Below are 18,659 nucleotides of genomic sequence, written 5' to 3'. Positions count from 1 at the left end.
TCATTGATATGTAGTGCTCACTGGACAACACGCTCTAAACAATAGAATTCATCTTAAAATGAGTACATTATCGTGCATAACCTACTTCAGAGTATAAATAGAGCTCATTCGTAACTAAGCTGTTATCGTACACATCTTTGGCGTGGGGTACCTAGATTCAATTCCCGGTGGGAGCTCATGTGCTTCGGATTCCATGTTAATCAGTAGGTCAATGTGTCATATAACCTCGCTACTGAAATGGACGATAAATTCAAAATCAACTCAACTCCAGACAACAAGCCTATTCTAGTGCTGCCCAGGTCTACCCACTGTTTTCGATTGCTAGAATTGTTACGTGTAAGTCGGGTTGCATTTGTCTAGGTATTTGTAACACCAGTAAATGTGGTTTAGGCACTTGTGCTTGTGACTGTACAATTTTCTTGAATAAAATCTGGTCATACTCTTCTCTTTATAAGGCTGTATTCTCAGAGCCGTATGTAGAATTATTAAAGCATTTTTGTTTGAAATAACGACAAAAAGAGAGCTAGGTGGCAAGGATTTTTTGAAACAAGACTCAAATTAAGTAATTCCAGTGTGTTGCACACTCAGTGAATATATTCTTAGTAATGTTCTTTGCAAAATATTACTATCTGTTATCACTTTCGAATGTCTGAACGAAAATGACTATTTTTATATACCTATTAAATTATAGACCATTCGTCAATCTATGTTATATTAAAAAATCTGTTAAAGCATTTTAAACTGTATGTGTAACTCACACAATGATATAGCACAAACAATGAGCAATGCCATGGAGATTCACGGGTCATGGAGATTCACCGGGTCCGGACCCTACCCCCAAGGTCGCCGATCTTGGGGGGCCCGGGGGCCCCCCAAAGTTCATGTGGGCCACCATATATTTTTATGAATATGTTTTTTTATTGTTATATGTATCGTTGTATGTATTTTTTATGAATGCCCCCCCCCCAAAGTTACAGAGAAATCGGCGCCGTTGCCTCCCCCCAAACATCCTAACTCAGCATGCATTTGTACTCTTTCTTAATAAAACTATACTTGTTTAACAGGGAAATGATTGATGTAGCATGAACATTTGAGCTTACACTTCATCAGTACTCTTTCTTTTTTTCTTTTTTTCTTTTCTTCTTTTCTTTTTTTTCTTTTTCTTTTCTTTTCTTTTTTTTTGAAAACAATCTAGTTCTATCATTTTTTTTCTGAAAATATAGCTGGAAGTAATTTACAATTACTTATCGGGTACAGAATAATACCCGTTCAATACTACATAGACGTGGTGACTTGTAGTATTAGATCCTACCCCCACCCCAACAAAAATTTCTGAGTGTGCTCCTGAACAGTGCATTAGCAAAACAAGTTACAGCACTTAATTAATATTTTCATGTGAAAAACAAATAATTAGGCTGTAAACATTAAATAATTAAGCTTTCAGTTAATTAATAGGTCTAGTCCTATAGCTTTGCTTACCAGAAGAAATTCTTATTTTCTTTGGTTGAATGCTCGAAGGACGATTGGGCCGTGGCAGCAACAAATCTAGATATACAACTGTCCGCAACAGGAACAGAATATTATATAAAATTCGCTACTCAAATTCAGTTTAGGGGGCACGGTAGCTCAGTGATACAATGCTCACCACTGGTGTGTGGGTCCTTGGTTCGATCCCAGCTCACGTCAAGTGGGCTTTATGGTGGACAAACACCGTATTCGTGAGTTTTCTTGTGGTTCTCCCGTTTTCTTCCATTGTATTCATTCCACCATTGCATTTATTTCTCAATATCAAAATCTCCTTTAACCTAGCCGGCATAATCATGGGACGTAAAACTTAAAAATTTCCTTGTATTTCAGTTTTCGAACCATATAAACTCTCAATACGAATCATAAACGAGTCTGTCGCATCAAAGGCACGAACTTTTTCCGCTTAGCGAATAGTAAGATATTAGTGACCCGACTGTCATCGCTAGGTTTAAAAAAAAGGAGCCATACATTTAAGACAAGACAGAACAGACAGACAGAGCTCAGGATATTAAGACAAGACTTGGAATGTCATTGTCCAAACTTGGATGAAGTTCTCCAGTAAAATTAAAGTAATTTTAGCTTTGAGTAACAATGGTGCAGGACCGCACAAATCATTCGGTGTAATTTATTTCTCTCTCTCTCTCTCTCTCTCTCTCTCTCTCTCTCTCTCTCTCTCTCTCTCTCTCCCTCTTTCTCTGTGACCTTGAGGAAAACCACTTGTAACAATAAAATAGGACAATTAAATAAAAGTTACACAACTACATAAACATGTCCTTGCAAATTATCGTAGCCACCTCTCTTCTTATCCTACTTTTCTTTGGGCTCACGACAAAGTCCAGACCTATCCATCTCTGCTGGAGGTCTTGTCGGTTCTTCTATGCAAGTGCATCTAACAATTCAAGTTTTGACCAATCGGCTGAGGTCACAATCACATGGGAAAATGACGTCACACATTTGGAGCTTCACAAGAATCAAATAAGAATAGATGGTGGTGCAATAGTAAACATTATGTCGTCTCTAGTTCTACTTGTAATTGTAGTTCCGTCCGAAATTCTTCCTCCTCTCTTCTCTTCTTCCCATCCCTTTACGTAGTTTCACATTCTTTGCACGAATGAGCGCATTTGTCGACTTTTTCGTGGAGTGTGAATGTGTGTGTGTGTGAAGTCAGCAGCGACATATAGCGGGACAGAGGCCAATGTAGGCTAGCTTAGTTCAAGCTTTGACGTTCGATTAAAAGCATCAACCGTCACACAGTGTCGCGTGAACCAAACCAACAGATCCTGCAGGAGAAGAAACGAGACGATACAGCATAAAAATATGAAATGTGAATATGTGTTTGTGCTTGTGCGAGAGACAGAGAGAGAGAGGAGGAGAAGAAACAAGAAGATAGTGACAGGCTTACTATCACATAGTTGGATGTCAGTAAAGCATGAATACGCACGCGCGCCGCTTAAAACAAAACCTAAAGTCAGACACGTTCCAAGCGAACGTTAGGCACGTTCCATGCCAAGTGAAAAAAATAATACAAGAAAAACCTTACTAATTAAGACAATAATTTACCTACGTTACTTTATCATTTAAGTTAATTTGTGAGTGAAACACGTGTGAAAAAAAAACGCATTGAAACGTGAAAATTAGTAAACAATATTAATATGCATTAGGAGTGACTGTGATCAATTAATTCAGTGGGAAAAATTTGTGTACTATTCCATGTTATAAATCCACGTGGTTTAAATTGACACAAACAAACAGTGTTCTAAGACCTTAAGCTTTCCGTCTTGCAACTGCATGCATTGGCCAAACAAACAAACAAACAAACAAAAAGTTTAAGAAGAAAAATGTGCCCACAAGTTTATGCCCATTTTCGTATTAAAAAATGCATTAAAGCTATATTTAGTCCATTAGCACATTAATCTGCATAAAATCAAACAAAATATGCAGTAAAGCTGTGTCAATTGAGACATTTTAGTGCATAAAAGATTAATTTTATTCATTTTATGTTTTAAACGTGCACCATATGATTTCACTGGCTTCTAGACTATTTTATGGAACCAAACGTAACTTTTAATTAAATTAATAACGAGTTACTAAGGATTTAAAATTGTAGACACTGCTATCATCTGATAAATATATTAGTTAAAAAATAATAATGGGTTAAGTCATATGTCTTACACTATCAATGCAAGTGTCTAGTAAATTTATTTTAAATTTCTAAAAATGGTGGTGCTATCAAATATGACGTCCACGCGTGAAAATGTAATCCCCTTTCACGATGACAAAGTATATACATCAACGTGGGATTACACAAGTTCTTTCGTGTATGACAACACTACAGACATTGCAGAAGGAAACCTATCTGTTTGCAATGATACAACCAATCATAGTGGAACTGAAGAACCGACTCCTGTATACGTAGTGGGTCTTTTAACGGTGATCTATTTGTTAATATTCATATCTGGTATTCTCGGGAATGTCAGTACTTGTATTGTAATAGCGAAAAACAAGTATATGCACACGGCTACAAACTATTACCTTTTTAGTCTGGCAATTTCAGACTTGTTACTATTAATAGCAGGACTGCCACCTGAAATATACCAAATATGGTACCCGAGACCGTACATTTTTGGAGAAGCTTTTTGCATAATTCGTGGTTTTGCCGCTGAAACATCTGCAAACGCTACGGTGCTTACAATTACTGCCTTTACGACTGAACGATATATCGCGATTTGTCATCCATTACGATCTCACACAATGTCCAATCTTAAAAGAGCCATCAAGCTTGTCTTAATAATATGGATCCTCGCAATACTATTATCGGTTCCACAAGCGATACAGTTCGGAATCAAATACGATATTGACAGAGTAACAAATAAAACTTGTGAGGAAACGGCCGACTGCACTGTTCTGCAGAAGCCAGGTCTCGAAGTTTTGAATCACGCCTTTGAAGTATCCACTTTCTTGTTTTTTGTTGCGCCAATGATTCTGATCACAGTTCTCTACGCGTTAATTGGACTTCAATTGCGCCAATCACAGCTCCTTAACAAGTCGTCATCAATTAACTCTGAGAGGCATGATGAGAAGAGGGGCTACAGCAGGGTTTCGCAGCGGAAAATTATCAAAATGTTAGGTAAGTACACAATAATTTGTTTATTTGAATTTGTGTTCTGTTCAATTAAAACTTCGTTTGGGATTTCATTTTTTATTCTCGATTTAATAGTCGCAATTTCAACAGCAGATCTAAAATTTTATTTGGTAAGGAATATTAACTAAATAATAATAACAATAATTAATTGATGTGTATTTCCATAGTTTTAAGTTCCTGGACTATGTTCTGCAAGCTAAAAGAGACGGACGATTAATGAAAGTAAGTAGTTATGATAAATTGTAGAATAAGAATGAGGAAGAATTCCGAGAATATCCACGTATACATAATCTTGTCCACTACAAACTCTCATGGCCTGGTATCGAACCGAAAAACTCTCGCTTCAAAGGTAATCGCTCTCCCACTGAGCCACCGTTTCTTGGGTTTGCGCCATTTGTCAGTAGCCAATGTAAATACGGAGAGACGTAGTAACAGAACTACTGCGTGTTGAGTGCTGTCCGACATGGAATCGAAGCCGCAACCACATGCATCAAAGGCTCACGCGCTAACCATTAGACCAGAAATTATTATTATTATTATTATTATTATTATTATTATTATTATTATTATTATTATTGTTATTATTATTATTATTATTATTATTATTATTAGTAGTAGTAGTAGTAGTAGTAGTAGTAGTAGTAGTAGTAGTAGTAGTAGTAGTATTAGAAATAGAAATAGTAGTAATAGTAGTAATAGTAGTAGTAATAGTAATAGTAGTAGTAGTAATTGTAGTAATAGTAATAGTAGTAATAGTAGTAGTAATAGTAGTAATAGTAATAGTAGTAATAGTAGTAGTAGTAATAGTCGTAGTAGTAGTAATAGTAACAGTAGTAGTAGTAGTGATAATAGTAATAATAATAATAATAATAATAATAATAATAATAATAATAATAATAATAATAATAATAATAATAATAATAATAGTAGTAGTAGTAATAGTAATAGTAGTAGTAGTAGTAGTAGTAGTAGTAGTAGTAGTAGTAGTAGTAGTAGTACAAGTAGTAGTACAGAGAAAGTAAATCATAGGTAATTCGTATACCCCGACCAACGAACGAGTGCAGATGGCTGGTTTTGTAATTAAAATGTAAACAGCAGTGATACCAACCGGAGTTTTTATTGCCTTGTTCGTCGTAAATTACTTCAGGCATATGTTCAAATTAAGACAAATACAGTTTCAAAACTCTCGGATGGGAGGGACAGTGGTTCAGTGGTAAAGCACTTACCTCTAGTGCGTAGGGTTCCTAGTTCGATCCCCGACCAAGTAAGTTTGTGGTGGACTTCATCGTGCCGTGTGTTTTCTCGAAATGCTCTCGTCTCCTCCCATTTCCTCATTCCGTCAATTCTTCCATTATGATTCCCTTACTTTAATTTTCGTCTCCCTTAGCCTAAAGGGCATAGACCTAATCGTAGGACGTTTAATACAGAAATTTCATTTTTCATTTTCAAAAGTTTCGGAAGTTATTTTCAGAATATTTTAAAGTCACCCGCGAAAAAGTGCATATATCCTCAATATTCATTTGCGGGGGCGCGGGGGCTCAGTTGTAGAGCGTTCAACTTCCGGTGCTTGAGGTCCCTGGTTCAATCCCAGCTCGCGCCGTGTGGACTTTGCGGTGGACAAATACCATGCTCGTGGGCTTTCTCGGGGTTCTCCCGTTTCCTCCCACTTTCTTCATTCCACCATTTCATTCATTTCTCATCATCACCGTCTTCTTTAGCCTCACCGGCATAACCGTGGGACGTAAAACTTAAAGATTTTATTTCATTTTTGTTCAATATTCATTTGGTGAAAACTTGCAAATAAATTGACCTGTGTTATGCAATGAATCAGATTCTTTCTGTGGCAAAGAAAACTGAATTATAATTGATTGATTCGACTCGATCCGACGTTATTGACTAAGAGACTGTAGGATTTGTTATCCTATTGCTCAAAAATAGTAGTGGTTAAACAATTGGTCGGAAATCACGCGGTCCTTTTTACACTAATTCATTAAGAAGTTGGTGCTAGTGTTAAATATTTGAAAAAGGAAAAACACTATAGGAAAAAGGAAAAAGGAAAAACACTCCACATACTCTCTTGGAACCGTATGGAACGGCACCGATTTCTCTGTAAATTTGGGGGGGGGATTCAGATGCAGAAGGTATATATATGAGGATTTTAAGACAAATTGCATTTCAAATTTTGCCAAATATTGTATATTCATAAATACCATAGGGAGGCCCACATGAGCTTTGGGGGGCCAGGGCACCCCCGCCCCCCAGGATCGGCGCCCTTAACCGTATGTAGCACATTTTATTACTTTAACTTGAAATAAATATCATACCTGTTTGAAGTCAATTTGCCCTTTGATTGAATGATATCTGTGGGTAACAACACAGGGCTTTTTACAGAGAGGCGTGGGGAGGGGGAATGTAGGTTTTATGTAAAGGTCCCTACATATGATATGGTTTAAGCTATAGGCATCTTGCGCGTTCAGTAATAAAAAAATTTCCATTTGGAAAAATTTATTTTGGGAATAACGGTGGAACCTACACCGTTTCACCGAGTTTCAAGGCTGAAACGTACAGATAATTATATTCTTAATTTACTGAAAACTGTACTCAAATTGTTCTTTCATTCTGAAGTTATTTACGAAATTAATTTCATCAAACGTACGGAAATTTTGTTGCTGACTGTATATGTACTTCCAGACTAAACTCAGTCTTTATGGTCAATCGATAAATTGCATTAAAAATATGTTTAGTAAAAAAACGTATTAATGCCATTATATCTACAAACAGAGACACACGGCGCCGCGGTGGCTCAGTGGTAGAGCGTTGACCTTTGGTGCATGAGGTCCCTGCTTCGATCCCAGCTCGCGCTAAGTGAACTTTGAAGTGGACAAACGTCGTGTGTGTGAGTTTTCTCGGGGTTCTCCCATTTCCTCCCACTTTCTTCATCCCACCATTTCATTCATTTCTCATCATCACCGTCTCCTTTAGCCTAACCGGCATAACCGTGGGACGTAACACTTAAAGATTTCATTTCATTTCAACATTTAGCTCCCAAATTCAAAATTACACTGCATGTGGAAACAATTACTAGAATTAATTCTTTGTTACCTGAGTACTAGAACCAGAGATAAGTTGAGAGGTAATCCAGGGTGAATTTCTGTTACCATAAATAAAAATCTTGAATTTATTATATATGCTGAAATGTTGATACTTACTTTTACTCCATTCATATGTTCATTCATATATTTCAAATACCTTTAATTTAACTCAACCAGAGGGCTGGATTTCGGTAATGATCCTAAAAGAAACATGCGCTCTAATCAAATTTTACAAGTCAAGCTCAGAAAGGCAAGCTTTTCAATCCCACAATCCTTTAAAAAATGCAAGGACAAATTCTTCTTATTCACTTTCCACCCATTTCTAAAAATAAATAAATAAATAAAAAATAAAAAATAAAGTTTTAGTTTAGTAAATCGATATATCCTTTAGGTAAAGGAGCCGAATGATTAATAAAAGTGAATGATTGTAAAATTAATTTTGTTGTGCTTCCTCAGCGGGAATCGAACCTAGGATTACCTACAGCAAAGGCACGTGCGCTAACCACTAGACCAGTGGAAATGATTTTCACATTTTTAGAGTGAAAATGGATCTGAATTCTCCCCTGGTTGAAACTCGACTAAATAATATATGTGTCAATCGATATACATATATTTAAAACAGAAACACAATCAAAATTTGTTTAGCTTTAACCGTAACTTGAGTTAAACTTATGCTTACACGATATCGCGCAATTCTCTAAATCGGTGAGTTGCAATCTTTTCCTTATAGTGTCATCACATTAGCACACACAGGTTTACACTACATCAGGTGCCCGCCCACATCAAGGGGATCTAGCGCGGGGCCGGGGGAGCGTAGGGCCCACAGTTTTTTTGACTGACAAAAGTAATTTAAGCTATTATTTATATATTTTGGAAAGTTTATAATAAACTCATGATATGCATATCATAGTCTGAGTTTTGGCTTCCTCCCTCTCCATACTTTTTACCTTCTTGATTCGCCACTGCGCTCACCTGTGAAAATAATAAGTCTTTAATATAATAATAAATAGAATAGTACCAGCAGTGCCCCTCCCACAACATTGTTTCTGAAAGAAACACTGGACATGATGTTGTCCAAACTTATTTGTCCGTGGATCGAACCACGGCCCCCACATACCTGTGGTAAGCTGTCTACCACTGAGTTACCGTGCTCACTGCACAGCGAGAACATTAACAACTGAGGCATTACCAATACTAAGGGTGAGCTCAACAAATGCTTGTTTCCTGAAAATACACTCATAACTGTATAAATACCCGTATTTATTTTGAAAATATTTTTCTAATAGAAAGGAGAACCACTTACACAAACTACATACTATCATATAATAAGTGAATTATCTGTGATCTGATCTATTGTTTGAAAAAAAAAGTTAAAAACAAAATATCTGGTGATGTTCTGGTGGACAAATACACAAATTTTCCAAAACTAAACAAAAAACCAAAAATAATCAACACTTTATATTTGTGTGCATAACAATAATATTTATTAAAAAAAACTATTATTTTACTGGTCTAAAATTCAAAAATAAAGTGCCAACTAGTTGTAACAAACAAAAACATTTATGAGTATAAAAAAAATAAATTTTATAAACCAAAAATCATTCTTTTGGAATCATTAATTCCGGATCATTCAACAATCATTCATTCAGCTTCCACCATTTCAGATTCACTTCGTTCCGTTCAGAGCTTCAACATGAAGTCTCTGAGTAGCTGTTGTCAAAACATTAAGTATAAACTCAAAAAAAAAAAAAAAAAAAAAAAAAATATAACTTATGTATGGTATTATATAAGAAATTAAATTCTATATTAATAATTCACATATTTTGTAGTTATTGTATGTTTCTTTCTTTTAGTAATATATTTGTGTATCTAATTTATAAATAATTGTTTCTCTTATTCTAAATATTAATTAATAAAATTATGCATTCTTATTATTATTTTTTAAATTCAATCTCTTTTATCTACTATCTGTAAATAAAATGTCATAAATCATTTGGGTAATGATCTCCATGTAACAAACAATACACTATAACTATAATCCCACTATACTACCATTCCATTATTATAATATACTAATACACATTACCCATTACACCATTATAACTCAATTTTATATTTATTATTATTTTTTAATATATATTAATACAGAGGACAGGTTACCACAGAAAGTTTGTTATATACTACACGTATTTGAGGATTTGAAATGTAATTCCCGAGCATTCAGATTGCACATAACATTTTCTCTTAAGTACCTGGAATGACTCAATTAATCTATATCTTTTCTTGAGTATATACTAACAAGAAATAGTGCTAGGTAAAAACTCTATGTTGAAACTTTTATTCCATGTTTAAAGATTTCGGAGTTTTTTCTTATCAGTAACTACCCTTACCACCCCATTACCAACGAACGTGTCATCTCTCATATGCAAAATTGTTATGAAATTATAACGCCCTTAGTTATCTCAAAAATATAAAATTCTTAAACGGAAGTCCTCAGCACATATGACAGTTGTGCTTTCTTTCTCTGAGACTATCAAAATTGTAAGGGACAGTACTAGGGTGATGTGACATTCTTGAAATCTTACGGTTCTAGGAAGTATCCTTACAAACCTGTCAAACAGAGAATATTAATGTATGATTGGAAAAGTTTTCTGACACTTTTAGAGTTCCATCGTGGCTAAGCGGGTTAGCGTGCGCGCATTTGGCGTGGAAGACCCGAAATCGATTCTGAGTGTGAGCTCATGTGACTCGGATCGCACGTTAAGCTATAGACCCACATCTCATATAGCCTCGCTGTTCAAAGGGACGCTGAACTGAAATCGACTCATCTCAACTCAACGGTCACTCTAAAGTTCGTTCAGTGCACAGTGATTCCAAAAATCTAGCTCAAACCCTTACAACTACACAGAGAAGATACATATAATTTTACTTCCATATCTTATATAATCAGTGATTGTATTGGGACGTTGTGAGCCGGTATAGTGAAACAGTAGTAAAGTGAAGACGGCAAAAAAAATCATATCAGTTGTAAAAAATTAAAAAAAAAATCTCTACCGTAGGATCAATTGAAATATATCTAAGACAGGTCTATGCTGATTGGTTGGATTTGATTTTAGAGTGACTTTCAGCAGGGATTCTATATGAGACGTGGACCCACAGCTTAACGTGAGATCCCAAATATATAAGCTTCTGCCGGGAATCAAACTCGGGTCTCCCGCACCATAGGTCTATGCGTACAAGCATACCGGTAATAACTTATTTCCAGTTAGACAATTATTTTTCATTTCATACCGAAATAAAATATTCCTCGAATAGCGAAGGTTGCTGGGAAAATCATGGATAAACTATAGAGTTAGAATGGTTTCAAGTTAAAACAGAAAACTTCCAATTTTGTATGTTACGGAGAATTTCGTATTTGTATGAAAAAAGCTCGGAGAAAGTCAGCCCTAAAGAACCCGGCATAAGAACGAATCATATAGCCTACATATCTTCTTCCTATTACAGAGTTATTTTGTGCCTGAATGGTCAGTGTTTCATCTTTTCTGCGTAGTTTCGTGTTCGAATCTCGGTGGTGCTCATGTTATTTGTATTTCAAGATGAAATAATAAATGAACGTCTCATATAGACTTAATTCTGTGAAAGAAACACATATTCCGAAAAAAACTATCGTAAACTTATAGTAGAAACTGTTTCAGTTGGCCTCGTTTGGTTCTACAAATTTGTGGTGAAGTTAAATATGGGTGAATTTAATGTATTTTACTGTAATGATATTATTTTGGATTTTACTATTGTGCTGTGCTGGGAGCATTAGTTAATAGCTTAGATTATGAGCACTAAACGCTAAACTTAGGGATGTAAAATATGTGGATGAAAACTGATGTCCTGCACGGAAGTTAACTGTAAAAGGTTGTGTTTGAATGTATAGATAAAATTCAAATGATGTAATTTTGTAAAAAAAAAAAAAAAAAAAAAAAAAAAAAAAAAAAAGTTGTTAGTTTGAAAGGTGAAGTGAAAAGAGTAAGTATTGGATTATGATAATAAAGGATGAGCACTAGCCTGTGTAATTTTTGGGTGACTTGCATTGTTTTTGTTGTTCGGAATCACAAATGTATTTTTTTTAGCTTTTTTTACTCTCTGTATGGTAACTGGAGAAATTAGAGCTAGTTGGTAGTTCAAATTAAACTTTGTTAAACTGCTAGAGACGTTGAATTAAATTTTGGATGAAGGTAGTTTTTCATTTTTGCCAAAGTGTTTTGCGGTGATGATCCCTCAAAATGGTATTTTAAAAGACATGGAGCTGAAGCGTCTCTAATGGTATACTATGCTATGCCTCTTTACTCAATCTTGCACCTATTAAATCTTCATGATGAATACCCCTTGTAAACGAGTCCTTTATGATTTAGTTTCATCAGAAAATCATGATTCTTGCGATCAATGAACCAAGTAGCTTTAGGCTAGGTGGAAGGGAATACACGAAAGCAGGAAGGGAAACTAGTTTTATGTTTATTAGTAGCTTTTCCAATCCTTACTCTTTTCACTTCATCTTTCAAACTAATCACTTTTTTTTTTTTTTTTTTTTTTTTTTTACAAAATTAAATCATTTGAATTTTATTTACATTCAAACACAACCTTTTACAGCAGCGTTTCCCAACCGGTGTGACGCGGCACATTGGTGTGCCGTGAATGGGCCGTTGGTGTGCCGCGAGGAAATCGAAACAAAATTATTAATTTTATAGCAATCAAATTGCAAGACATAGGGAAAAACATATATTTGTATTTTACATTACTGTGAACCTATAATATGAATCTACAATTTTAAGTTTCATACCGTGTTATTTTCTGTACATTTTTACTGTTGAAAAAGTATTTGTTACCATTGTTATGACCATTATTGCTTCTTTATTGCTGCAGACTATTGCGTAATTTGCGTAATTTGAAATTTTAAAATAGTATTTAATCTGTTCGACAAAGCAAACATACATACAAATTACCTACATTTGAATTTTAAAACTAAAAGAGATTTGTTTGTTCTTTCGTTATTTAGTGATCTTCGTTCTTAGTGAAAGGTTGGATACAGATTTCGAAAAAGAAAGCATATTTTTGAAAACCTGAGTCCTATATTTTATTGCACTTGTTTTCTATTTTTTATATTAGAATGAAAAATAATCATAATGAATTAGCATAGGGGAAAACCAGTGATCGAACTTTCTTTTCTGTGAGAAGGAGATCAGTAATCACAGAAAAAAATACCAGCGTATATTATATTTACAAATAATAATATCCATGAGTGTGCCGCAAGAATTCAAGTTATACGCGTAGTGTGCCGCAAGTTGAAAAAGGTTGGGAAACGCTGTTTTACAGTTAACTTCCGTACAGAACATTAGTTTTCATCCCCATATTTTACATCCCTAAGTTTAGCGTTTAGTACTCATAATCTAAGCTATTAACTAATGTTCCCACCACAGCACAATAGTAAAATCCAAAATAATATAATTACAGTAAAATACGTTAAATTGACCCATATTTAACTTCACCACAAATTTGTAGAACTCAACGAGGCCAACTAAAACAGTTTCTACTGTCATTTTACGATAGCTTGTTTCGGAATATGTGTTTCTTTCACAGCATTAAGTCTATATGAGACGCCCCTTTAGTATTTCATCTTGAAATACAAATAACATGAGCACCACCGGGATTCAAACACGAAACTACCCAGAAAAGATCTTAACTTACTACTTTTACTATACCGGCTCACACCGTCCCAGTACAGTCACTGATTAGATAAAATTTACTTAAACTGTTTGTGAATATATCATACAACATAAATAAAATGATACGAGTTCCTTTTGTTTTAATTGAACTGGTGATTTCAATAATTCTAATAAAATTTACTTGAAGAAATGAAAATAAACTGATTATAATTAATAGAGCAATCCACATTATGCTTTATTTTTTTGTGTAATTATGCTTTATTTTTTCCAAATTATGCTAATTTCAATCATTGTTTTACATTAATCGTGTATAATGTATAATATTTACTTTAAATTAAATATTCTAAATATCTTGATCCATTTATTAATATTTTATGCAACCAGTTTCTTTCATATTTAATAAACTTTCTACTTAAAGAACTGTAAAGAGAAATAAATGCTTTACTCAAGTCAGCTTTTTTTTATCACTTGTGTGCGCCTTAGAGGTGTATATATACAGAAAGTGAAAGTAAAAGATGCCACAAAAAAGTACTGAAAGTGCTCAAGTTGAAGAGGTACACATAACAATATAGTGTGAAGTTCTTGTGCACTTTTTGTACATTTTGAATCTGTAATTCTCTGATTCAGGGGGGGGGGGGCGTACTAACTATAAAATCTTGAAACATTACTTCAACTTTTTTTCACAGTACTCCGCGGTTACACTTAGAAATAAAAAAAAACCTATTGTTTATTCATTGTTGGCGGAAAGTTTTTTCCCTTTTTTCTTTTCTCCACTTCAAAAGATTACACCGAAAAATTTACAGAAATAAAAAAAAAAAGCTTTTCATTGTTGCATTGTTACGTTCTCAAAGATTTTGCATTGTAAATGTTGCTTTAAAAAAAAAGTATTAATACATTCTCTCAAACTCTCAGTTAAACAAAATTTTCCAAGAATTATGCTATATATTTTAAATTATGCTTGATGCTTTATTTTCTAAAATTATGCTTTTAAACTTAGTTACTTCTTGACTCTTAGACAACCACAATCATGTTCTAGGTACCAACCATATGTGTAAATTGCTATTATGCTTTTTATGGTTTTTATGCTTTTGGGTTACCCTAATAATTAAATTTAACAAATTATAAGAGAAGTACACATAACTATGGGTCAATTCACACTACAAAATTTAAGTGAGTGTAACAATTTTAATAATTGAAAACGGAAGGAAATTTTGATAAATAAAATTAAAAAAAAAAAAAACATTTTAAAGATGTCATCTCAACATTTTCTTGATAGGATTTACAAAAAGACGTAAGAAAATTTCACTCAGTTAGCGCATTAGAACTCAACACCTGCGATTACAAAACAGTAAAGGTAAACGGTTCAATTTTCAATTATGAGTACTGGCAATTAAATTCAAAATGAATCAGAAATGAGACAGTGACAAATACTGAACCATAAATTATGTATCTTTCCGGTTCGTACATATGTTTATTATTATTATTATTATTATTATTATTATTATTATTATTATTATTATTATTATTATTATTATTATTATTATTATTATTATTATTATTATTATTGCTGTGACCATAAATGACTGATGATTCATTGCTACAACTAAAACACGTAAAAATGTATAGTATCACCACTAGTTCCTTATGCAAGAGTTGACATGTTAGGTTCATTACTGGTTTATACATTCATTAAGACACGCCTTCATTTAAATAAATTACTTCTGTTTTTATACTTTTTTCTTGTATACATATTCGCAATAAGGCTTGTAAGAAAAGAGCGAGGTGGGTGGATTCTTAAAGGAAACTAACCGCTATTATAACGAAGAGAAAAAAAAAGTGGGACTCCATTTTCAATTCAATCCAATTCCGTTTTGTCATTCAGTTCGATGAGTGAGTCCCAAGGGGGGCTTCGAAGATGAACACGGGGGCACAGATTTGACGGTCGATTAAAAGCCAAGTAGCGCGGCGGAGCAACCTATGCAAGAAAAAGAAAGAGAAAATGACAAATCAGAGAGAGTTGCAAGAGAGAGAGAGAGAGCGAGACAGAGACAGAGAGAACACACACACAGAGAACAAGTGCCTCCCAGGAGTTTAGTTGGAAGCGAGCATGAGCACGCGCGAGTTAGGAAAGGCGTGTTTCGCTACAACAAGAACATTGGCTAAAACGGAACAGCTAGATTGAATATTGTAAAGTCCAGTCGCTAAAGAGAAACTCTATCATATTGACTTGTGTGGCGAGTTCACATTTTGTGTTGATTGTGTGTATATTCAACGTACGCGCGTCCGATTTTCACAGTTCGGAAAATTTCGCGTATTTTTTTCTTTAATTCTTTTCCTTACTATACTACACCGAAAAGCGCATGTCCAGTTTGACAGTTTCTTCTCCCCCTCCCTCTCTCTCCGTAGTGTGCTAAACAACAAAATTCGTCTAAACATGATAACAACATTTGTGGAGAAATCATGTTACTATTAGATGTCTACTCATGGTTTAATAAACAGGCAGTGACCTGATTTCAACTCCGATAACATTTTCAGGTTCTTGTTCCTCTCATCAGGTGTGCATTTGTTTTACATTATCACCTGCAAGACCTCATTAGTTCGCCAATGATCCGTGTTTTAACCACTTTTTTTAAAAACTCTTTTTCTACCTTGCGGTACTTCGTCTGAAGTGACTTGTTTCAGTGTCTACAGTGTTTTGTTTTGTGTTTTGTGTGTATCATTTTAACCACGACAAACTAAGTCAACGCAACAATAACAAAACTTAAGTGTACAGTTTCATCATGAACTTTAGTCTAAACAAACATCTGATTACGTTCAACGTTTCGTTTCTGTATGTTTATAGCCAAGTAAGTTTTCAAGAATAACATTTGTAAACATTTGTGTGCATTTGAGTTTTGCAGCAACAACATTAGTTATCATTTCTATACATATATATAAAACCAAGTAAACTTTCAATTAGAAAATCTGTGAATATTTGTGCTCGTTTATAAACAAGTAAATTCACAAGAACAAAATTTGTGTACATTCGTAACCAAGAAAATTTTCACAAGAACAAAATTTGTGAACATTTGTGCGTGTTTATATCCGTCACCTCACAACAACAAAATTTGTGATCTTTGTGTATATTTGTGTAACCAAGTAAATTCGCAAGAACAATATTGATGCACGCTTATAACCAAATAAATTCGCGAGAACAAAAATTTGTGCTCAGTTGTGAACATTTGAAATCAAGTAAATTTGCGGGAACAAAAATTTGTTTACGCTTTTTTAGAACTACGAATTTCATAAACAAAAGTTCTGCCTATATCTGTACAACGTTTTGTGTACATTGTGAACATTCAGATCTCCAATTATTATTTTTATTATTATTAACAATAATAATATTTTGTTTACGTCTGTGAACAAGTAACTCGTCACTTAACAGAGCTTATCTGTGCGCTTAAATTTTTTAACACAAGAATATTTAGTGAATTATTACTGTGATACACTAAAACCTATCGTTTATTTTATTTATTCAGTAACCTAAAATGCGCTTAAGTAATGAAGACTGAACTAAAATACTCGTATACGTACATATCATGATATTTTAATGAATATAGTGGATTCTAGTACGTTACAAGCCGTTAGTGCTGGAGATAAATTAAGCCGATAAGTACATATTTTATTCCCGAAACATGGCAATGAAAGCAAATTCTAGCGCTGAATTAATTGCATATCTCCAATTAAGAGGAATCAGGATTTACAACAACACAACAATAGGATTTCCAGAAGAAACAAGTGACAGGGACGCTCTCTACATTGTAATACCAATAACTATCACATATGTATTGATATTCATTTCTGGTATTCTCGGGAATGTCAGTACATGTATTGTGATATCGAAGAACAAGTATATGCATACGGCCACTAATTATTATCTGTTTAGCTTAGCCATTTCCGATTTATTGCTTTTAATAACAGGATTACCACCAGAAATTTATCAGCACTGGTCTCCAAGACCGTATATTTTCGGAGAAGCCTTTTGTATTATTCGTGGCCTTGCGGCGGAAACATCCGCAAATGCTACAGTTCTAACAATTACTGCATTTACAGTTGAACGCTATATTGCGATTTGTCATCCGCTAAGATCTCATAGCATGTCCAATTTAAGAAGAGCCCTCAAGTTTATTTTAGTGATTTGGATCTTAGCGATATTGTTATCTGTACCCCAAGCTATCCAATTCGGGATCAAGTACGACGTCAGCCTTCTGACTGGAGAGATAATTGAGGACTCTGCAGATTGTACTGTCTTGCAGAAGCCAGGCCTCGAAGTGTTGAATCATGCTTTTGAGATATCGACGTTCTTGTTTTTCGTTGCTCCAATGATTTTGATCACCGTTCTTTATGCGTTAATTGGACTGCAACTGCGCCATTCCCAGCTCTTGACAAAATCTTCTTCAATTAGCTCTGATAGGCAAGACGAAAAGAGGGGATATAACAGGACGTCCCAGAGGAACATTATCAAGATGTTAGGTAAGTACCTTTACCGTTTGTTGCTTAAATATAATGTTGATATGAAGCAGATTTTTCGTACATGCTGTAACTTCAAAATATCTAGCAATCACAGAGTATTTTTAGGGCTGTTCTGGTTCTTTAGACACTTTTTTTCTACATAATTTTTCATACCTTTGTTAGTTAAGAGGCGCCATCACGGCGAAATTAAAATACAGCTAATTGTGTGATATCTTCAAATGCATAAAAGATAATCGAAAAGTATAACAAGAACTCGCTAGACAATATTATTTTACATGCGATACCGTTATAACGAGTCACCTAGTAGCTTTCCGTTTGCAGCCATTTATAAACGCGAAAATAAATGCCGATTTTAGAAATGGCTGGAAATCAAAAGCAGATAAGTGAGTCGTGATAACGGTATCTCATGTAAAATAATATTATCTAGCGAGCTCTTGTTCCACTTTTCTATTATCTTTTATCTATTTGAAGATATCACATAATTATTGTAAAATTAGCGGTATTTTAATTTCACCGTGACGAAGCCTGTTAACTTTTGTTTATTTAAAGGGGCATGGTAGCTCAGTGGTAAAGCGCTTACCTCTGGTGTGTGCGGTTTCTTGGTTCGATCCCCGTCCAAGTAAGTTTGTAGTAGATAACATCGTGTCCGTGGGTTTTCTCGATGTGCTCTCGTGT

The 18,659-nt window shown here is 34.4% G+C and overlaps 1 protein-coding gene and 1 pseudogene across 2 annotated transcripts in view; both read left to right on the top strand.

The window, feature by feature from the left end:
- Nucleotides 1-18,659, top strand: part of LOC145663180 (neuromedin-U receptor 2-like) — a 348,458-nt gene that overhangs the window by 80,644 nt on the left and 249,155 nt on the right. The window contains exon 1 of one of the 2 annotated variants that reach the window (XM_081729512.1): nucleotides 17,043-17,984. The exons of the other annotated variant lie outside the window; for it this stretch is intronic. Coding sequence (XP_081585638.1) covers nucleotides 17,147-17,984 — 838 coding nt within the window. The 5' untranslated portion in view covers nucleotides 17,043-17,146. Of the gene's footprint in view, nucleotides 1-17,042; nucleotides 17,985-18,659 lie in introns of those variants that run through there. 2 annotated transcript variants of the gene reach the window in all.
- LOC145662770 (pyrokinin-1 receptor pseudogene) lies at nucleotides 3,672-17,124 on the top strand (annotated as a pseudogene).

This window comes from Thermobia domestica, chromosome 10 (genome assembly GCF_964235325.1).
Source record: "Thermobia domestica chromosome 10, izTheDome1.hap1.1, whole genome shotgun sequence".
Classification (NCBI taxonomy): domain Eukaryota; kingdom Metazoa; phylum Arthropoda; class Insecta; order Zygentoma; family Lepismatidae; genus Thermobia; species Thermobia domestica.
The sequence above is the reverse complement of the archived record's forward strand: the minus strand, read 5'-3'. Positions and strand labels throughout refer to the sequence as shown.